The 22,908-nt window shown below is 43.9% G+C and overlaps 1 protein-coding gene across 6 annotated transcripts in view; it reads left to right on the plus strand.

The window, feature by feature from the left end:
* Positions 1–22,908, plus strand: part of LOC127433182 (serine/arginine repetitive matrix protein 2-like) — a 43,564-nt gene that overhangs the window by 13,827 nt on the left and 6,829 nt on the right. For 4 of the 6 annotated variants that reach the window (XM_051684897.1, XM_051684893.1, XM_051684895.1 and 1 more), the window contains exons 2-13: positions 421–503; positions 646–769; positions 879–959; positions 7,660–7,858; positions 7,978–8,184; positions 8,538–8,672; positions 13,128–13,481; positions 14,653–17,210; positions 17,872–17,998; positions 18,433–18,538; positions 19,430–19,635; positions 22,636–22,760. In XM_051684897.1, coding sequence (XP_051540857.1) covers positions 651–769; positions 879–959; positions 7,660–7,858; positions 7,978–8,184; positions 8,538–8,672; positions 13,128–13,481; positions 14,653–17,210; positions 17,872–17,998; positions 18,433–18,538; positions 19,430–19,635; positions 22,636–22,760 — 4,217 coding nt within the window. In that variant the 5' untranslated portion in view covers positions 421–503; positions 646–650. Of the gene's footprint in view, positions 1–68; positions 317–420; positions 504–645; positions 770–878; positions 960–7,659; positions 7,859–7,977; positions 8,185–8,537; positions 8,673–13,127; positions 13,482–14,652; positions 17,211–17,871; positions 17,999–18,432; positions 18,539–19,429; positions 19,636–22,635; positions 22,761–22,908 lie in introns of those variants that run through there. The other 2 variants (XM_051684896.1, XM_051684898.1) reach the window with 2 other exon arrangements.

Below are 22,908 nucleotides of genomic sequence, written 5' to 3' on the forward strand. Positions count from 1 at the left end.
ATATTCTTCTCAGTTGTGTTCAGCAGAAGAAAGAAAGTCATGCAAATCTGTTATGGCATGAGGGCAAGTAAATAATGAGAGAATTTTCATTTTTGGGTGAACTATCCTTTTAAGATTTTCGTGAATCTGGCCCCGTAATATCATTCGACTTCGGCCAGTAAGCAACCACCTAGCCAACAATCTAGAAAACTCTAGCAATGCCCTTACAACAAACCAGAACTCCCTAGGAACTGCATAGCAGGCACCCATAACAACCTAGCATTGTGGCGGCACATTATGTATGGGAAAGCACTAATCACATTTTCTTCAGAAAAAGGTAAAAAGAATCTACTGTTATCATGTAAAATCATAAAAGGATGTATTTATTTGTACTATTCATCTCATCTCTTCTTATTTCATTTTCTTGCTCTCCCTTTCCAGAAAAGCTCAAATTGAAAGGGAAGGACAGTGTAGTGATCTCTGTTGAGATCTGCAGTGGAGGGTTTCAAAGACACATCAGTGTGGTGAGTATTCACAGACACTTTCTTCTCACTAGAGCAAGGTCTACTACAAGTGTTCTTAGCTACAATAATTGCTTTTGTGTGTGTGTGTGTGTGTATGTGTGTGTGTGTTTGTGTGTGCATTTTTGTTTATGTCTCACTTCAGGCTGAATGTATCACATAGCAGAGCAGTATTCTGGACGCAACTCGTGGGACTCTTTTCCCTCTGCTGGGCCGAACCGAGCATCATGGGCCCCAGGCAACAACCGGCACTGGGCCCCCCCTTCCAGGTCTGTAATACACACACATTTGAAAGCCTGCTGTCTACTTCTTAACTTTACTTAAATGCTAAATGAGTATTACACTTTTTTATTAAATTATTGGTTCTTTAATTTTCAGGTGCAGTGGAGGGAACTATCAATCCCCATCCCAAAACTACACAGCAGGAAGAAGCTACCCAAACAAAGCTTTTAACAGCAGGTCAGTACATGCTTGTATTCTAAGATCTAGGATGAATCCTAATTTGCATACTTCAGTGCAACAGCACCAATCACTTATTTACAACACATAGCTCTAAAATGGTTGTGTATATTCAGAAATACTACTCACATTGAGTAAACTTTATTTTTCTTATTTACATTGCACACAACAATTTAATTTTAGAGTGAATAGTATGCATAGTTCCCTATCTGTCACTCACTCGACGTTGTGTCGATGTAGTGACACTAGGGGTCACTCTTGGGAGCCCGAGACATCTCTGGTCTTTGATAAAAGGCCAATGAAAATTGGCGAGTGGTATTTGCATGCCACTCCCCCGGACATACGGGTATAAAAGGAGCTGGTATGCAACCACTCATTCAGATTTTCTCTTCGGAGCCGAACGGTCATGCTCACTGAGCTGAATTCTACTGTTCATTCACCTCTGCTGGATCTGACGGCGCATTTCAGCGGCTTCTCCCTCCTCTGCACTGGTGCACTGCAGAGAACGCCCGTGGGCGCTTCGGCAGAAAACAAAGAGAGTATATTTTCTGAAAGAGCTTTTCCTCTAAAAGAGTATATTTCTCTAAAAGAGCAGCACACACGGAACGTCTTTTTAAAGACGCGTCTATTTAAAGATGCCTTTCCAATTGTGTGTTATTCCTGGTTGCGGTCGTTATCTCTCAACTTCGGATGGCCATGATCACTGTCTTTCGTGTCTAGGCGTGACTCACACGGAGGCAGCGTTTGTGGATGGTTCATGTTCTCATTGCGAGAACATGACCATGGCAATGTTGTGGTCGCGGCTTGCTTTCGTAAGAAAGACTCACAGCGAGTCTGGCTTCTTGTTCGGAGCTCGCGAAGATGATGAGCTCTCGAGCGCAGCATCGGAGAGCGGGCTTGCCCAGTCGGATCCAGAAGCCTCAGCTGGGCTCCCCCCCTCGGGGACGATTGCCCAGTCACAGGCTGATGCCAAAATGACGGACATGCTTTCCCGGGCGGCCGCGAGCGTCGGGTTAGAGTGGAACCCTCTGCTCTCCCCTGAACCCTCACGGCTTGATGATTGGTTTCTGGGCTCGTGGCGCCGCTCAAAGGAGCCACGCCCCGCTCCAGTGCCTTTCTTCCCGGAAGTGCACGAGGAGCTGATGATATCGTGGGAGGCACCTTTTACTGCCCGGCCACGATTCCGCAGTTCCCCCGCTCTCACTACCCTCGATGGCGGAGCGGCCAGTGGCTATACGGCGATTCCCCTGGTGGATAAGGCGCTCGCGGTGCACCTATGCCCGCAGAGCGCCTCCACCTGGTGCGGACGCCCTAAGCTCCCGTCCAAGCCCTGTAGGCTCACGTCGTCCCTTACAGCTAAAGCCTACAGCGCTGCTGGACAAGCCGCCTCTGCCCTGCATGCCATGGCTCTCCTGCAGGTCCACCAAGCCAAGGCATTGAAAGAACTGCACGAGGGTAGTTCCGCCCCAGATTTGATGCAGGAACTGCGCTCGGCGACCGACCTTGCTTTCCGAATGACGAAGGTCACGGCGCGGTCCCTCGGGTGGACGATGGCCACATTAGTGGTCCAGGAAGCAGACGCCACCCGTCTCACAGTCAGCGCCTAAGAATCCACGGAGGTCATCAAAGCGCCCCTGAGACGGGCGACCCAAGGACAAAGGAACCCACTCACCTGGAGCTGGTAAGAAAACCACTCCATCCCCCGGTGGAGGGCTGAGTGGAAAATCTTTTGTTGCCTTTTTGTTTGATTTCGCCGCATGCCCAAGTGGCTGCGGTACCCAACAGTTCAGCAAAAGAGCGGTTTCCTTCCTCCCTGGGTCACATACCCAGTGTGCACGGTCATCACGACTACCGTCCACGGGTTTTTCCTTGCAGGATTGGCGCTCCAGCAGTGGCCCTTCCGCCCCTGTGTGGCACACAGCCGGCCACAGTGTGGCAGTCTCCACGGGTTATGAGGACAGGCCTCTTCCTCCCCCGTCCCAGGCTGTTCCGGGGGTGGTCACAAGGATCCAGGTAAGTGCTTCGATGTCTCTAGACTCAGCACGGCCACGACATGGTGTGGCACCTCGAGCTCCGCCCCGCCGCGAGGCCCCACCTGCCGGTACGTCTGACGATGTTGTCCCCTTTGTCCCCCTTGCGCGGGACTTGGATGCGTGGCTTGCACTTTCCATCACTTTCAGCGATGGCTGATCCGGACCGTCCGACTCGGCTACGCAATTCAGTTTGCCAGGCGCCCGCCCAGGTTCAGCGGTATTCACTTCACCTTGGTTAAGAACGAAAACGCTGCTACCTTGCGCGCGGAGATCGCTACCCTCCTACGGAAGGGCGCGATAGAACCTGTCCCTCCAGCCGAGATGAAGAAGGGGTTTTACAGCCCCTACTTCATCGTACCAAAAAAAGGTGGTGGGTCGCGGCCAATCTTGGACCTGCGAGTACTGAACCAGGCCTTACACAGACTCCCGTTCAAGATGCTGACGCAAAAACGCATTATGGCGAGCATCCAGCATCAAGATTGGTTCGCGGCGATAGACCTGAAAGACGCGTACTTTCACGTCTAAATCCTTCCTCGACACAGACCCTTCCTGCAGTTTGCATTCGAGGGTCAGGCGTATCAGTACAAAGTCCTCCCTTTCGGCCTGTCCCTGTCTCCTCGCGTCTTCACTAAGGTCGCAGAGGCTGCCCTTGCCCCGTTAAGGGAGGTGGGCATTCACATTCTCAACTATCTCGACGACTGCTAATCCTAGCTCACTCTTGAGACATCTTGTGCGCACACAGGGACTTGGTGCTCTCACACCTCAGCCAACTAGGGCTTCGGGTCAACTGGGAAAAGAGCAAGCTCCTCCCGGTTCAGAGCATCTCTTTTCTTGGTTTGGAGCAGTCTCTTTGACAGTGCGCCTTACGAACGAGTGCGCCCAGTCAGTGCTGGCCTGTTTGAAGGCATTCAAACAGAAAACAGCGGTTCCACTGAAACTTTTTCAGAGGCTCCTGGGGCATATGGCATCCTCGGAGGTAGCCACCCTGCTCGGGTTGATGCATATGAGACCGCTTCAGCATTGGCTTCAGACTCGAGTCCCGAGATGGGCATGGTGCCACGGGACACATCGCGTGGTCATCACGCCGGTCTGTCACTGTCTTTTCAGCCCTTGGACCGACCTCTCGTTTCTGTGGGCAGGTGTTCCTCTAGAACTGGTCTCCAGGCGTGTTGTGGTCATGACAGATGCCTCCAAAACGGGCTGGGGTGCTGTTTGCAATGGGCACGCAGCCGCCGGCCTGTGGACGGGCCCGCGGCTGCATTGGCGCATCAACTGCCTCGAGTTGCTGCCAATTCTGCTCGCCCTGTGGAGGTTTTGGCCGTTGATCCAGGGCAAGCACATGTTAGTTCGGACAGACAACATGGCAACGGTAGCATATGTCAACTGCCAAGGCGGTCTGCGCTTTCATTGTATGTCACAACTCGCCCGCCGTCTCCTCCTCTGGAGTCAGCAGCACTTCAAGTCACTGCGAGCCACTCACATCCCGGGAAACCTCAACACTATAGTGGACGCGCTGTCACGGCAGGTTACCCTCAGGGTAGAGTGGAGACTCCACCCTCAGGTGGTCCAGCTGATTTGGAGTTGATTCGGACGGGCACAGGTGGACCTGTTCGCCTCCCAAGAATCCTCCCACTGCCCGCTCTGGTACACCCTCACCGAGGCTCCCCTCAGCATAGACGCGCTGGAACATAGCTGGCCCCCTGGCCTGCGCAAATATACGTTTCCCCCAGTGAGCCTACTGCACAGTCCCTGTGCAAGGTCAGGGAGGACGAGGAGCAGGTCGTCCTGGTAGCACCCTACTGGCCCACCCAGACGTGGTTCTCAGACCTCACGCTCCCCGGCGAATTCCCCTGAGGAAGGACCTTCTTTCTCAGGGATGGGGCACCCTCTGGCACCTGCGACCAGACCACCTGCGGTGGTAGACACGATCACTCAGGCTAGGGCCCCCTCTACGAGGCGCCTGTATGCCTTTAAGTGGCATCTATTCATTAAGTGGTGTTCATCCTGACAGGAAGACCCCCAGAGATGCGCAGTCGGATCAGTGCTTTCCTTCCTGCAGGAGAGGTTGGAAGGGAGGCTGTCCCCTTCCACCTTGAAGGTGTATGTTGTCGCCATAGCAGCACACCACGACGCAGTCGACGGTAAGTCCTTAGGGAAGCACGACCTGATCATCAGGTTTCTGAGAGGCGCCAGGAGGCTGAATCCCTCCAGACCGCACCTCGTTCCCTCATGGGACCTCGCTGTAGTTCTTCAGGGTCTACAGAGAGCCCCCTTCAAGCCTTTGCAGTCAGCCGAGCATAAGGCACTCTCCTTGAAGACTGCCCTCCTGACTGCGCTCACTTCCATCAAGAGGGTAGGAGACCTGCAAGCGTTCTCTGTCAGCGAAACGTGCCTGGAGTTTGGTCTGGGCTACTCTCACGTGATCATGAGACCCCGACCGGGCTATGTGCCCAAGGTTCCCACCACCCCTTTTAGGGACCAGGTGGTGAACCTGCAAGCGCTGCCCCAGGAGGCAGACCCAGCCATGTCGTTGCTGTGTCCGGTGCATGCTTTACGCATCTATTTGGATCACATGCGGGATAGCCGGCTGGGTGTATCACTTGCACATAGCGCCTTCCACCTCCCTTTTGAGCTGAAGACGTGCGCCATTAATTCCCAGTAGTGTTCTCAAACTTTGTTCCCTGGTTGACTTCCTCCGAGCCCTGTGACAGTCAAGTTTTCGGAGAGACTCGCTGCCGGCCCAGTACACGTGCTCACTAAGAGCCCTGTTCTGGGGTAGGTGCTCCGCATGTGGCGGTTCCCTGTAAGGCTAACCCCGTGCGATATATATCTTCCGCTAATTCGTTTCCCTATTGGCAAACTGCGTCTTCCTTGGGCAGAGCCCCTCTGCCCCAGTCTCCATATTTGTAGTAACTCCTCCCCCGTTGGGTAGGATCTACCTTGAAGACTCTCCACATGGTTGGAAAGACCATGTGACATATTCTTCCACTTAAATATCCCCCCCCTTTCTTTGGGCAAGGTGTGGTCTCCGCGGTGTCTTCCCCTTGGGAAGACTTGGTGGCCCAGTCGGATAATCCCCCTTCTTTTTTAGGGAGTGGAAAAAGAGAAGAAGAAAAGAGGCCACGACTGGGTTAAGCCTGTCTCTATCTCTTGAGTAGTCGACTTGTCCCCAAAGGGCCGTTCGACACTCATAACTATGTTGGGGGAGGTTATGTGTCGACCTGGTGTGCTGACTATGAGGCACACAGTAGTCTGCCCACCACACACCGCCAGTTCACGTAACACAGTTCAGCCAATTGTGGCGTTTCGTATAGGGACCCCTAGTGTCACTACATCGACACAACATCGAGTGAGTGACAGATAGGGAAAGTCATGGTTACTTGTGTAACCTCCATTCCCTGATGGAGGGAACAAGATGTTGTGTACCTCCTGCCACAATGCTGAACTACCTGCTGAAATGGCCGGACCTTATATCGGCTCCTCAGCATAAAACCTGGATGAGTGGTTGCATACCAGCTCCTTTTATACCCATATGTCTGGGGGAGTGGCATGCAAATACCACTCGCCAATTTTCATTGGCCTTTTATCAAAGACCAGAGGTGTCTCGGGCTCCCAAGAGTGACCCCAAGTGTCACTACATCAACACAACGTTTCGTTCCCTCCATCAGGGAATGGAGGTTACACAAGTAACAATGACGTTTTATAGTGTATATCGATATATTATTATTACCACCTGTTCATCATTTACTCACTCTCATTCCATCCCAGATGTGTGTTTCTTTCTTATGCAGAACATAAACAAAGATTTTTAGGAGAATATCTCAGTTCTGAAGGTCCATACAAATCAAGTGAATGGTGATCAGGCCGTTGAAGCTCCAAAAAGCAGATAAAGGCAGCATAAAAGTAATCCATATGACTTTGGTGGTTTAATCAATGTCACCTGAAGCGATCCAGTTGGTTGTGGGTGAGCCAAAATATAACTCCTTTTTCACTATATGACAGCAGTCTCCTTGGCGATCATGATTTCAATCTCAATCACACTTTCTAGTGCTTGACGTATGCGCAGTGCAGAGCTACAGAACTGAGATATTCTTCTAAAAATTTTGTTTATGTTCTGCAGAAGAAAGAAAGTCATACACATCTGGGATGGAATGAGGGTGAGTAAATGATGAGAGAATTTCATTTTTGGGTGAACTATCCCTTTAAGTTACTACTAATTTTTTTTTTATGAATGGGAGCTTGTAGAGAGATCCATTTCACTGTCAATAAGTACTGCTGTTTTCTGTGTTGTTGCACATTTGACAAATAAACCTTTGACTCAGTAAATTAGGCTGAGTAGCATAGTATGTAGTAAGCCAATAAACAATTATTGTGACATTCTACCACATCATACAATTGCATCTTGATACCACAGACCACTTTGTTGTATACTTTAAATATCTGCATACCGAACATTGCGCAATGGCTTATAGGCAATATTAGCCCAAAAGGCATGCATACTTCAAAAATCCACGAAACAGGCTGTCCAGGTCTCTTAAATATACTGTTTTCAAATGTACTGTGATTTGGTATGAACTTTACTGGCATAAAGTAAACATAGTATGAATAGTAAAACTGGGATGCAGTCATAGTCTTGTGTGACATTCATGTGTAATTTTCACAAACAGACCTCCAGGTTTCAGCAGGGACAGGCCCCACACTCACCCCAGATACAGAGACATTGGAAAGGAGCAGAGGCCCCTGAGGGGCTGCGGACCACCACAGAACCAGCACCATAACCCTGAATGCCCTACCATAAACAACTACAGCTCAGGGTGTGGAGGTCACTCCTCCAGCAGCAACAATCATGCCAGCCAGTCACACAGGGTGAGCGTCTTGCATCCTAATTTATTTAGTTACAGTGCCTACAAAAATGAGCCAGACACAACATTTCTTAATTCGATGTTTGGTGCCTAGTCTCTGAATTCTAAATCTTTCTGTCTCAGTATGGGGGTCCGCACCAGCAGCAGCGTTCCACTGGGCGCCCCCCACAGTCCCAGGGAGAGAAATGGACACAGTCGACTCAGTCCAGGACTTTCCAAGGACCCTCTTTCAAACGTCTAGCACCTCCTCACAATATGTCATCCCCCCTCCGTGACCCATCTCCTTCACGTGACGACTGTTCTGGAAAAAGGAGTAGGCCCTCGCACCAGGTCAGGAGACATAATCTTTAACCTTGATCTCTTACACAACTACACCCAAGGGCATAGACCTCCGGGATCTACACCCTTGTCTACACCTGCGTTCTATGCCTGATTTTTTGCATACATTTTTTTTATATTCTCTATATTCTGTATCCTTTATTCCATAAAATATGTGTTTGAAAATTAGTCCTTTATTTAGTATTATTAGTTTTAGTTATAAATCTGCAAAGGAGCATTTCAAGACCACCTAGGGCATACAACCTGACTGAAGGATTCCTAGTAGTTGTAGAAGTTTACAGCTCCATCTGCTGGTCAGAGTAAAAAACATTCTTGTGATGAAACACTCTTTATTTATTCTGCAGAATTTCCACCCAAGGGAGAAATATTACATCAACCGTCCACCCCCATCCAATCCACCTCGGCCCTGGAGCCCAACGTACAAAAGCTCAATGTCCTGGAGCCCGTCTGAGAAGAGGTGCTCCCCCTCTCGCTTTCAGGTACATCCGCTAATTCACTCACTCTTTCTCAGCTGGATTTTTGTGCTATTGATTTTCTATAGACACACAAAATTAAACTATTATTGAAGAGTATACCTAAATTATACATTGTATTATTTTTTTATTTAAAGCTTAAGTGTGTGATTTCTGCACCACTATCCACCATATTCACAGCAGCGCCATCTTTGATTTTTGATGGGAATGAAAATGAGGATGTGAGGGATAGAGTCTCCTCAATGGGCTGTACTGCAATTTAAAGTGTTTTTGGATCATTCCGTGGTCAAAACATTGAAAAAACATCTTTTCAAGAACATTCAGTAGACAAAAAAACTCCAGACAACATGAGTTTTTGAAAAACAGATCTAGTAGCATTTTACAGCTTTATGCTGTGCATGCCATTGAAGAGATGGTAAGTCTTTCCCTCACAGCCTCATTGTCATTCCCATTAAAAGTCAAAGGTGGCACTACCGTGAATAAGGTCTAGAGCACCATTTAGCAATTGAGCACAAAGTGCTTCACTAAATATAAAATCAAAACACATTTAATAAAACACAACACATTCACATAGTAGTAAAAGCAAGTCTATAAAAATTTGTTTTTAGACTAGACTTAAAAACAGACAAATTCAGCAGATTTAATATCCCAGGGCAGGCTGTTCCATAAACGTGGGGCCTTCACTAAAAAAGCTCTATCACCTTTAGTTTTGCATCTGAATCTTGAAACAGCCAACAGTTCACGACAAGAAGATCTAAGAGGTCTATCTGTTTTATAAGCTCTTAAAAGTTCTGCTAAATATTCTGGTGCCAACCAAAGTTATTATAGTTAACTGAAACTAAAACGAAATTCCAAAAAATAACCTAGAAAAACTCAATTAAAACTAAAACTAAATGTTTCCAAAAAACTAAAACTAAACTGAAACTATCATGCATTGCTTCAAAACTAACTATAAAGAAATAGAAATTATCATAAAATATATTCAATTTTCGTTTTTAATACTTTGACTTATGCATGTTACAAAATCGTTTGTTTCTTTTAATGTCTCCATCTGTTGCATCGCAATCATGCCATCTACTGGCCATGAGTTTTGTGTGTGTGTGCCCATATTCCGTTATGTGCTCAATGTTTCAAGATAATTGGATTTGTTTTTTAACCACATCATCCATTGCTGTTCAAAAAACAAAGGGATACATGCACTCATCGCCCACTTTATTAGATACACCTGTACATCTACTTATTCATGCAATTATCTAATCAGCCAATCGTATGGCAGCAGTGAAATGCATAAAATTATGCAGATACTGGTTAGGAGCTTCAATGAATTTTGACAACAACCATCAGAATGGGGGAAAAAATGTGATCTCGGTGATTTTGACCATGGCCTGATTGTTGGTGCAAGACAGGCTGGTTTGAGCATTTCTGAAAATGCTGATCTCCTGGAATTTTCACGCACAAGAGTCTCTAGAGTTTACTCCGAATGGTGCCAAAAACATCCAGTAACCGGCAGTTTGGAAATGCATTGTTGATGAGAAAGGTCAACAGAAAATGGCCAGGGCTGCATTTCCCAAAAGCATCGTAAGCCTAAGTAGATCGTAGAAACCATTAAGCTTGTAGTGCTTTTGGGAAACGCAGCCCAGACTGATTCGAGCTGACAGAAAGGCTACGGTAACTCATCTAACCACTCTGTACAATTGTAGTGAGCAGAATAGCATCTCAGAATGCACAACACATCAAACCTTGAGGCTGATGGGCTAAAACAGTAGAATACCACATCTGGCACTTTATTAGGTGCATATTGTACCTAATAAAGTTGTCGGTGAGTGTATCTACATATTTGTAAGTGCTTCTTGGAGGTTTTTACCATGTTGTATGTCAGCCTAGCTATACGCTGTAGACCTGTGTAATCTGGACTGGATAGGGAATAGTTTAATTTAAAGAAAATTACACAAAGTTGTCCCCTGCAGAGTCATTTACTCATCTACGTTAACTGAAATAGAAATAAAAATAAAAACTAAAATATACTGATAGACTAAATTAGAAATGAAAACTAAAATTAATTGAAAAACTAAACTAAAACTTTTAAACACATTTGGTAAAATAACTGAAACTAAACTAAATAATCATTTGAAATTGAAAACGAAATAAAAATTTTAACTAAATTAAAAACTCAAAACTATTATAACCTTGGTGCCAACCCATGTAATGCCTTAAATGTAATTAATAAAATCTTAAAATCAACCATAAGGTGAATTGGTAGCCAATGCAAAGAAGTTAAATCTGTAGTAATATGATTTAAACCTAGTTCGTGTTAAAAAATTAGCTGCAGTGTTTTGCACTGATTGTAGCCGTGCTAAAGTGTGTTGATTTAAAGTTGAAAACAGTGCATTACAATTATCTAGGCGAGACTAAATAAAAGCATGTAAACTCAGCAAAAAAAGAAACGTCCCTTTTTCAGGACACTGTATTTTAAAGATAATTTTGTAAAAATCCAAATAACTTTTCAGATTTACAATTTAAACAATGTTTTCCATGCTTGTTCAGTGAACCATAAACAATTAATGAACATACACCTGTGGAACAGTCATTAACACACTAACAGCTTACAGACGGTAGGCAATTAAGGTCACAGTTATAAAAACTTAGGACACTAAAGAGACCTTTCTACTGACTCTGAAAAACACCAAAAAAAAATGCACAGGGTCCCTGCTCAACTGCGTGAATGTGCCTTAGGCATGCTGTATGGAGGCATGAGGACTGCAGATGTGGCCAGGGCAATAAATTGCAATGTCCGTACTGTGAGACGCCTAAGATAGTGCTACAGGAAGACAGGAAGGACAGCTGATCGTCCTCGCAGTGGCAGACCACGTGTAACAACACCTGCACAGGATCGATACATCTGAATATCACACCTGCAGGATAGGTACAGGATAGCAACAACAACTGTCCGAGTTACACCAGGAACGCACAATCCCTCCATCAGTGCTCAGACTGTCTTCAAGAGTCATGTTGTAAGGCAGGTCCTTACCAGACATCACCGGCAACAATGTCACCTATGGGCACAAACCCACCTTCACTGGACCAGGCAGGACTGGCAAAAATTTCTCTTCACTGACGAGTCACGGTTTTGTCTCACCAGGGGTGATGGTCGGACTCGCGTTTATCGTCGAAGGAATGAGCATTACAATGAGGCCTGTACTCTGGAGCGGGATCGATTTGGAGGTGGAGGGTCCGTCATGGTCTGGGCTCAACGCTGTGTGTTATAGGGAAGACATCCTCCTCCCTCATGTGGTACTCTTCCTGCAGGCTCATCCTGACATGACCCTCCAGCATGACAATGCCACCAGCCATACTGCTCGTTCTGTGCATGATTTCCTGCAAGACAGGAATGTCAGTGTTCTGCCATGGCCAGCAAAGAGCCCAGTTCTCAGTCCCATTGAGCACGTCTGGGACCTGTTGGATCAGAGGGTGAGGGCTAGGTCCATTCCCCCCAGAAATGTCCGGGAACTTGCAAGTGCCTTAGTGGAAGAGTGGGGTAACATCTCACAGCAAGAACTGGCAAATCTTGTGAAGTCCATGAGGAGGAGATGCACTGCAGTACTTAATGCAGCTGATGGCCACACCAGATACTGACTTTGATAATTTTGACCCCCTTTGTTCAGGGACACATGATTCCATTTCTGTTAGTCACATGTCTGTGAATCTTGTTCAGTTTATGTCTTATTTGTTGAATCTTTTTATGTTCATACAGATATTTACACATGTTAAGTTTGCTGAAAATAAAAGCAGTTGAAAGTGAGAGGGTGTTTCTTTTTTTGCTGAGTTTATAATCTTTTCTGTATCCCTAAAACTCAAGACATGTCTAACCTTGGAAATGTTCCTTAACTGAAAAAAGTTGGAAATAACTGCCTGACGTGATATTCAAAATTTTAATTTGTATCAGAATAGACGGCAACATTTCTCACCACCTGCTGAATATTTGGGATCACCTGTCTAAGTGCTAAAACAAAATATAATGATTGTTTTCAAACAGGTTTCCTGAACACTCTGCTATCTGCCACTGATCAGATGAACAGATTGTCCCACCCCAAAATCATGCAATTGGTTGAGTCAATGTTGCTTGTTGGGCTAGTCAGGATGCTCAAACTAAGCAGTGTTTTAATAGTGCCACAGAAAAAAAGTTTGAACTTTTCAAGGAAATTAGCTTATGAATGACTTACATACAGTTGTCTCTGCATATTTATCTGGGATACGGGAAAATATTTTAACACAGAAAAAAAAATTACTCACTTTAGCTTTAAGACACTCTGTATCTCTGTCTGCCTCTCTTTTATTTTTCATTATCAGTGTCACAGTCGTGTTGTTCCCAACCCAAAACTGATTTTTGATTTACAAAGTTATGATTGCATACTCAGTAATGGTCATAATTCGTTTTATCTTTCCCTTTCTCTTCTTTAAAAGGAGTCCGGTCATTCAGGCATAAAAGATCACACCTTCAGACCCCATTCCTTCCTCTCACCGCCTAACAGTAGCCCCAGTCAGGGCTACCACAGCAAGAAACCCACTAAGCAGGGGCCATCCCATCATCTGGTCCAAAATTCAGGCCCCCATCCACGTGGGGCCAAAGGGGGCTGGGATTTTCCATCACCAGCAAACCTCACCAGTGTGCCTTACAGTCAGCAGCACCAGCTCCCTCCTTCACAGAGGCACACCGGCTCCTCCAGAAGCCCAGCCACCTCAGTACCTCAACCTAGGTTCAACACAGCACAGCCTGGCTGGAAAACACAGAGCCGATCTGGAAAACATGACAATATTGTAAATATCTAAGGATTATGAGTGGGCGATTTAAGCAAAAATCTAGTTCACAATATTTTTAAGTTTTGGTCGATAATTAAATATATCACAACATACACATTTTTATGAAAAATTATTCAAAAGTTAATATTTGATTTAAACAATGTCCAAAGTAATGGTAAATCTGCTAGTCCATTGCAAATAAACAACTTTATCAGTAGATAACTAAATTAACATAATATTTTATTTCACAATCTTGTATTTTACTCTTTATGGTTTGTTAAAAAATAAAAAATAGGCTTCTCTCTTTTAAGTTTAACATGTGTTTGTTTTGATTTTAAAGCAAACCCCTCCGTCACATATTTGCTTTGGATATAGCCTTCATTTGGATAATGGGAAGCTTTTTGAAGACTATATACTAGATTTAAATACATGGTTGACAAAGGTGTTATTTAATCATTCCTGAGGTAATTTACTCAGTGTGATTGGTTCTCTCTCCATGCTTTCGGCAGGACAGGCGTTCGATGGGGGGTGTTGAGTTCCAAAAATGATGCATTTGCGTACATTTAAATGGCACCTCAAGATGCATCACAACAGGTTTAATGACAGTGACATCAAAAATCATTGGTTCTTGCATTTTTTGTTATTCACTTCAAACCTGCCGTAATGCATTTTGAGATGTTATATTTCAATGTACTTACCATTTTTGGAACACAACAGCCCAGGTACCCCTTAATTTTACATTGTATGTAAAACATTAAAAAATATCTGTACTCAGAGCTAAATTACTCCCTTTTTGTTCCACAAAAATAGGAAATCATATGGTTTGGAATGATATGAGGGTGAATAAATTGTGACAGAATTTTCATTTTTAGGTGAAATGTCCCTTTAAAAGTTATTCCCAGTTTTCAAAGAACTAGTGTTGGCCTCACACAACATGCCTATGGACCAAGTGGAAATTCTTGGCTAGAGTAAACTTGAAAGTGGACTAGACTTTATACCAATAGTTGGTTACCAAAGTGTGGATACCCTAGATTATCAAAGAACGAAATCAATATCAAGCTAAAAGTAAAAGCAGAAAAAATTACATTTCAAAAAGACAATCACATGTTTGTATATTGAGATTCTCTGTGTATGCATTTGTGTTTTAATTCAGATTGAATATTTTGGCATTATTTGTGTTTCTGTACAGGAGACAGGGCATAACGCCTCTGGCTTGGAGTTCCAGGAGTCTTTGGGCGGGGAGAAAAAACGACCAAGTTCAACCAAACACAGTAGCCGTCAACGCAGTCCCATCGAGCCGCACAGTAGCACAGAGGGTAGGGTGAGCGTTCATACTGGGAGAGATTGTACCGAATGGAGGTGTCCAGAGACCGGGTTAAAGAAACACAATCAGAGAGACATAGACCCTTCTTCTGAGATTGCCTCTCAGACCTCAGCCAGGGGTCAAAGGGCACAAAGATCAGAGAGGTCAGAAATGAAGAAGAGCAGGCACTCTAAACACCAGACTGGATTCGAATCCACCCACAAGAGCCCCCTCAGCAAGCTGGATACTGAACTCTTGAAACACATTCAGGCCAAGAGGAGGCACAGGGAACATGTAAAGAGGAAGGAGAGAAAGGAGGAGGGAGAGCTGATGGATGCAACAGAACGGATGGAGAAAAGACTGGAGGAAAGGAAAAAGAAAAAAATGAGGGAAGGAAGAAAGGGACATGACAAGAAAAACATGCATCAAAATGGGAAGAAGTTAGGACTGAAGAAAAGAAGAGCAAAAGAGGAAAATAAACCAGAGAGGAAACCTTATTTAGGAACATTTGATCCTGATGATTCTGAGCCTCTCCTGAATGACCAATCATCGCTTTATTTCCAACTCAGAGAAGAGGAAGAGTTCTCTCAACATACCTCAGGGTTAATACCAACCTCTACATCTCCTCCTATCAATAATAACCATTGTTCTCCATGCCAACCAACCCTCGCAGCCAATACTAAAGCCTTAGAGCTTGATGACAAATCAGACTCGGTTTTAGAGCCTGACCATGTAGACACTAGTGATTATGACAATGTAGAGATACAGCAAACACATGACATTGATGTATCCAAACCCACTGTTTCTGATAAGCCGAAGGTTGGTGGAGAACAACCCATCAATAGCAAGGAGGGAATTCTTGGGGAAACAGTGGTCCATCATGCTCCAGACCTCCTCCCAGCTCACTGCAGCTATAGTGAGGAGCTCCTTAGGTTGGATCCACCAACAAGCCCCCCTGTTCTGAGCTGGCAGGGCTCACCGGTGTCATATTTGGATGATGATGACGAAGATGGCAAAGAGGAAGATATGATTGGAGTACTAAGGAGGCCAGTGTTACAGCCCAGTCCAACACATTCATCACCACTACTAGAAACAATGGAGATCAACACTGGGGTTGATTATTGTCACAGCGACCTGGCCAAGCTATATGGCCTCTCCGAGACCTCAAAAGCAATGGAGGCCGAGGAAGAGGACAATGAAAAGCGAGAGGGTGAGCAAAAAGATAGTAGTCCTGAAGCATCAAGCTCTCAGCCCAACAAACCGCACCTGCACCAAATGGACACATTCAAGTCGCCAACCTCAGCAATGGGTAGCCATAGGTACACATACAGGGGTGGGCCATTTGGTCGGCCTCCCCCCAGTGCTTTAGTGGGTGTGAAATACTCCTCATCTCTGTCACTGGGTCCAGAGATCCGTCCTCCATGTCAGCACAGTCCACCTGCTACATCTCCAACTCACGATATCCCAGATCAGGTCACACCACCACTTATCCAGACCTCAGAGAAAGACAAAGAGAGTGAAACCGAGGGAGAAGAGGAAGAAAGAGAAGTTACAAAGGCAAACGAGGAAGAAAGAGAGAAAACAGAAGAGGAAGACCGAGAGGAAATGGAGGTCCAGAAAGTGGATGAACAAATGAAGATCAAAGCAGTTGAATCATCTGAAGACCCAACCCGCACGTCACTAGAGAAGGAGCATCTGATGTCTCCTGCCACCCTGCAAGCTAAACTAGCACATAGCTGCGAGCTACTATTAAATCAAATCTCCAGCCCTGTGTCAAAGGCCATAAAAGTAAGCATGCCCAAGTCCACTGAGAAAAAATTGGAACCAGTCAGACAGAAAGATCAAGTGAGGAATCAAAAGAGGAAAGTTGGTAAGACTGTGAAAGGTCAGGAAAAGAGCAACACAGGAGAGAATAAAAAGCAAAAGGTGAAGGATGAGGTCCAGACAAAGTGTGAACCTTTATCTCTGAACTCACCCCTATTATCATCACCCTCTGATGGTTCAGATAAGCAACTGATGGATTTTAGAACCAAACAGGTCATTTTAGACCATCAAAACTACAAGAAAGATTTAGTAGCAGAGCCTAAAGAATTAGAGAAAGAAAAGGGGATAAATGTTAAAAATGAGAGTATCAAAGAAGACACATTAAAAGTGGAAACAACAAGCACCATGGCAACCTCCACACCATCAACTACATCTATTGCAATGGACACTCAAACCTGTACTGTGAGTGCCTCTGGCAGAGCTCCACTACTGGACCGGGTCAATCTCCTAAAGTTAAAGGCGTTGTCTAATATTCCACTGAAAGAGCTGAAGATTCGGTTGATCAAGGTTGAGAGTGGAGATCGGCAGACCTTCATTGCCTCAGAGATAGAGCAGAGGAGTGTCCCTCTCAAAGCCATCAACATCAGAAACACTGCCACTGAGGTCATACAAGCCTGCAAGTGAGTTGACATCTGACCTTTTGGCCTCAAAATATTTTAGATTGGATTCATTATGGTAAATGGTCTGCACTTATATAGCACCTTTTTTAACCTTAGCAGCTCTACAAAGCAATTTACACTGTGTCTCATTCACACACACTCACACACCAATGACAGCAGAGCTGCCATGTAAGGCACTAACCTGCCATTGGGAGCAACTTGGGGTTCAGTGTCTTGGCCAAGGACACTTCGGCATGTGGAGTCATGTGGGCTGGGAATCAAACCACTAACCCTGCGATTAGTGGACGCTCTACTACCTGAGCCACAGCCACCCACATTATGAGTGTGCCTTTTTTGAGGAATATGAACCATAGCTGCTTTTCCACCATCGAGCCGAATGGTTCTGAGCATAGTGAGTAGCAGTTCCAGTAGCATTTGCATTTGAGCAAAGTTTGGTATGATACAATTACAAACAGTTCACACCACGGTTAGCTAACCGTACTCAATCATGCTGGCAGAATGCCTTTAGTACGTGGCAACTCATGATTGGTCACTTGCCCAGTCAGTTCATTCTATACAAGATTTTGCAGCACCACAGTGAAAAAGAAACCATTACAGTGCCAACTTTTACTTTTTTTTCATGCCACTGCATTAACACAGACACTTTCCATTTCTGTGACAGAAGGGCGAACATCAAGACCAAGTTTCGGGAGTCTTACCTGCTGCCTGCATTCTCAGTGAAGCCTGTTCTGTCCAGCGAGACCCCCATTCCCAGAGAGAAGCTTAACCCTCCAACACCAAGCATATATGTGAGTGCAAGCAAATACATTCATAATAAGTATAAGATATTAAAGCAATTTGTCTGTTTGAACATTAAATTGAAGCCCAAACACGGACAATAAACAAGATCCTGTGACCTGAGCTGACCTGACTGGTACTGACAAATTTTAAAACCAAACCCGAAATCGCTGACTCTATGTAATCTCCAAGTGAGTAGACCCAGATGCACGGATTTGCCCAGAGTAACTAAAAAATTAAGGGGTGTGTGCAAAATTAAAAATAAAATATTTCTATAAAAAACGATATAGTAACCCAAATCAGGTCCAAAATAGATACTTAGTCGTGTCTAGTAAGTCTTCGGTCGGTAGCAGATATCTATTACATGTGGATCAGTGAATTAAGGCTAATAAAAGAAACAACAATAACAATTTAAGTTGTTTTGTGTGTGTGCTTGTATTCCTAGCTGGAGAGTAAGAGAGATGCATTCTCTCCTGTACTACTGCAGTTCTGTACAGACCCCAAAAATGCTGTTACTGTCATCAGAGGACTCGCCGGATCCCTCCGTCTCAGTGAGTTAACACAGTCACACACAGTCACAGACCAAAAACAGTTCAGTCATGTAAACTCTCAGGAACATTTAGCATGTTAATGTGGGTATGACATATTGATAAGATATTGGTCTTGGCAGACTAGATCTGCTGCTGCTGCTGCAGAGCAAGTACGGAGACTTGCAACTGCTAGAACATACACAGACATACTGAGTTAGGCATGTGGACATGTTGCTGCTGCTGCACAATTAGACAAACTGCAAGACATGCTGCATCGAGCATGTAGGACATGCTGCTGCACAGATCTAGACCATTAAAGCTGGGGTGGAGGTGGGTTTCAGAGGGAAAAAAAACTCTCACAGCGCACTGCAGTGAAACTGGCTTATCTGCAAAACTGAGCTATTTACATGTTAGACACAGAAACAGACTCAAGTTGATTGGCTACCCAATTTCATGTCAAAGGACCAATCATCTTACACCATGCGAGTCGATTGGCTTAACATGTCACATGTAAGCGAGATAATTGGCTAACAGATAACAAGTTCGAAGAACCTATTAGCATGTGCCACATAAAGTTACATGGCTGAACTTTAGTCATTTAGAAAAACAAAATTAGTGAATTTAAAAGAAGTCTGACAGCAGCTTATCAGTAAAGACCCTTTCACACATGCAACCAGGTAAATTACAGGAAAATTGTTGGGTTGCATTTACTGATAAATGTACCACATGTGCAGTTCATACATACCATCAAAATTGACATTTATAGGAACTAATGATACAACTTCTTATTAAGGAACATTTCCAGGGCAAAATTTACCAGTTGACCTCTAACTTGAAAATTGCAGTTAATTTTCTGGAAAACGCTGTATGTAAACAAAACAAAACAAAAAATCCTTATTCTGTTCTCATTAGATCTGGGTCTGTTCTCCACTAAGTCGCTGGTGGAGGCTAATGCAGAGCATGCAGTGGAAGTAAGGACTCAGGTTCAGCAGCCAGCGGATGAGAACTGGAACCACTCGGGATCTGCCCAGACCTGGCCCTGCGAGAGCAGCAGATCTCACACCACCATCGCAAAATATGCACAGTACCAAGCATCCAGCTTCCAGGAGAGCTTACAGGTAAAAGCCGTTACCAAGAGTGCCTGAACGGTAACAGAAGACAAAAAAAACACCCTTGAGTGGAGTACAATCTGTTTAGTGTCGAGACTTCTTGATGGGAAAATAAAAATTAGGATGCCATCATGACGTTCCGATGGGGTTGCCAACTTTCTACCAGCCAAATACGGGACTTTCCAGCTTTAAATACAGGACTTTTTATTTCAGCTGGGCTCCGGCTTGAGATGCTGCGCAGCAGTTAAAGAGGTCCACCTAGATCTTGTTTATATAGGAAAACAATTGAAAAACAGCGGGACCAGGAAGAACCAAATTTCTATCAATCTTCACTTTTAATAAACTCTACATTTTGCCAAAAGAACGAAGCTGCAATCAATGGAGAAAGACAATATTTTTCTTTTAAAGCATTTTCTTCCCATAATTAAGCTTAAACCTTTTACATTTTTAACCTCCTGAGACCCGAGCATGACTGCTGTGTGCATTTTCTGTTTCCCTTTTTGATTTGTAACTAGTAGCACCTAATAAACAAGCACAAAAAAATATATTTTTCTAGAGCAAATTTCTAGAGTTTTCCTAAAAATGTATGTCCACATATGTGGACAGCAGGACTACGTTGTGAAATTTTAAATAACACTATAGAAAGCTATAGAAATACTTTTTTCATCAAATTGTTTATTATGTTTCCAGGAGTGTTGGTTATTCGTGTTTTTGAGACGTTATAGACATTACAGCTGATTTTCTGTAAAGCTGAATAAATAATTCTTATTCAAAATAATGTCCAGCATCATCAAATCACTGCCAACCATGTTAAAATAAAATGTTGCATTATTAAATTCTGAATCTATGTACTGATTACCATTGTCCCATGTCTGCCAAACATGTTAAGTGGTTCAAACATCATCTGCAGCCTGAAACTGAACTTTTGGTCGAATTTTAGGATTGAATGCACTTAGCTGCATAGAAAGTTATAGGAGGCTCCTTTGCTCCCTATTTTGTGAATGACTTAACCTCCAGTGTGCTGTCTATCTTCACTGGTCTCAGAACAGTTAAAATGCACCTTGTTTTCATCCTAACTCCATATAAAGCCTCTAAAAGTAACATTTTTCAGCTTTTGGATGAACCCATTTATTCTCAATGTGAAAATGGATAGTAAATATATAGGAATGCATTAACTAATGTTAATGAATAGAATCATATTGCACAGTGATGACAAAATAAAATATAACAAAATGTATATCAAAATGAAGCGAAATGACCCACAGACCCACAGTGTTAATGTTGAAAGTTATTCGAAATAACGTAATAATGTTTTTTCTACTTTTGAGGGAATAATGTCCCAAAATCCTTGTATGTGGACATCATGTTTATCAGGGTGCATACGCATGAAAAATTAATGGATTTTTTAAAAGCGGCATATCAAACAAAACTAGGGACTGTACTCTTTACAACCAAACAGGTTTGAAATCTCTTTCTTTCTCTGGTAAGAAAGAGATTTCTCACCAGAGGCTCTTTTGTTGGTGCTGCGTCCGTAGGAGTGCTTCAAGGAAATCGACGGCATGCTGTTGTGTCACGTGACTCGGTGCGGCAGAATTTAACCCTTTAAATGACAGTCTAGAGTCTTGTGAACAGTATTCAGTCAGTCAGTTTTTATTCATTTAAATTGTTGTTGTCATTTAAATGCGCTGTGTATAGGGAAGCCAAAATACAATGTCCACTCATGTGGACGTGGGGTCGCATGAGGTTAAAACTCAACGAACCGACTATCCTTTTAAAACTGGGGTCATCAGTATGTAGTACATGACTTAGGTGTTAAAAATAGTATATACATATCACTAAAAAAATAATTTGGCCTGCAAGGGCCATTGTCTCGGTACATGTTTTAGTATTGTTTTCAGCAACCGTGCATTACAGTAGATTATTATGGGAGACGGTTAACATGAAATAGTGTATTTCTCCTTGGATTACAGTGTCATTGTTTTGGCAGTAAATAGTGTTTATCACAAGGGAAATGTAAGAAAATCACTTAAAGCATTTTAACTAAACATGTACTGTGTTGTACTTTTGTACTTTAAAATGCTGCAGTTTTTCTCACCGTCATTTAGCCGAGTCTCTCTTCCAGAAAGAGCACTGACATATGCAATGCAATGTCATGCCATAAATTACTTGGAATCACAATGGTGAGAAACAGTTGTCATGCACTTGAATGCTCTATGTTTGACAAAATTCTCCAGAGGTTAGAAAACGTGTGCTGATTGTCATTTATCTTTTCCCCCAGCCACTCATTTAACAGGCGATATCTCACACAACTCCCGCGTGTGTGTTTCAGGTCAATTTCTCTCGGTTTGTGAAACATTGTGAGCAGTTTGGGGGTGAGGCGTTAAAATACAGGGCAAATGGCATCCCGTATGGATTTCATACGGAACGCAATTTTGTTCCCTCAAATACGGGATTATTCTGTGTTATACGGGATGGTTAACAACCCTAATTCAGTCCCCCCCCCCAGCCTTATAGCTTAAGGCTATCTGATTATCCTGCTCTTCTAGCTGATTAACCTACTTAGCTTAGCATAAGGCTAACTAGCTACCCTGCTAGCATAGCACTAATTGGATAGCCTGCTAGCTTAGTGCTAACTGATTATCCTGCTCCCCAAGCACACCCTACACAAGTTACTACACTTAATTGTAGTAATATTTGGTGTAATTTGATCACTACAAATGGCTATTCCTTGTGGTCTAAGGGGGACTGGATTCTACGGGCAGACTAAATCTTGCACGTCACCACCTCACCCAGTGAAGTCATATTAAGAATTGAAGTGACAAATTAATATTTGAAATGTCCCTTGTCCTCACCTCAGGGGAAGGGCATAGAAGTTTGATGGTGCTGAGGGTCCAGGCAATCGCCTGGAAATGGAGGCTAGGTACAAACAAACACTTGTCATAAATGCATCCACAAACTCAAAATAAAAGTTTCTTAAATCTATGTTTTTGTTCTCTGTCTATATTTTAGGAAGAAAAAGACAGTGAAGATGAGGATGAGGAAGACAAATCAGAGTGTGACACACATATGACAAAATCCAACCCACAGATCAACATTGGGTCTTCCACAACCACCACCAACACTGCCACAGCCAGGTAAGTTCAAACATACAATGGTTAAACAATTGGATTCTCAGGAAATGCTGATAAAATGGTACTGATAGAATGTATAGCTTCAGTGCATTGCAAGATGCTATGGAAAAGGTGAAAGAGCTATTAATAATTGTCTCTGAAATATTTTTTG

This window comes from Myxocyprinus asiaticus, chromosome 43, assembly GCF_019703515.2.
Source record: "Myxocyprinus asiaticus isolate MX2 ecotype Aquarium Trade chromosome 43, UBuf_Myxa_2, whole genome shotgun sequence".
Lineage (NCBI taxonomy): Eukaryota > Metazoa > Chordata > Actinopteri > Cypriniformes > Catostomidae > Myxocyprinus > Myxocyprinus asiaticus.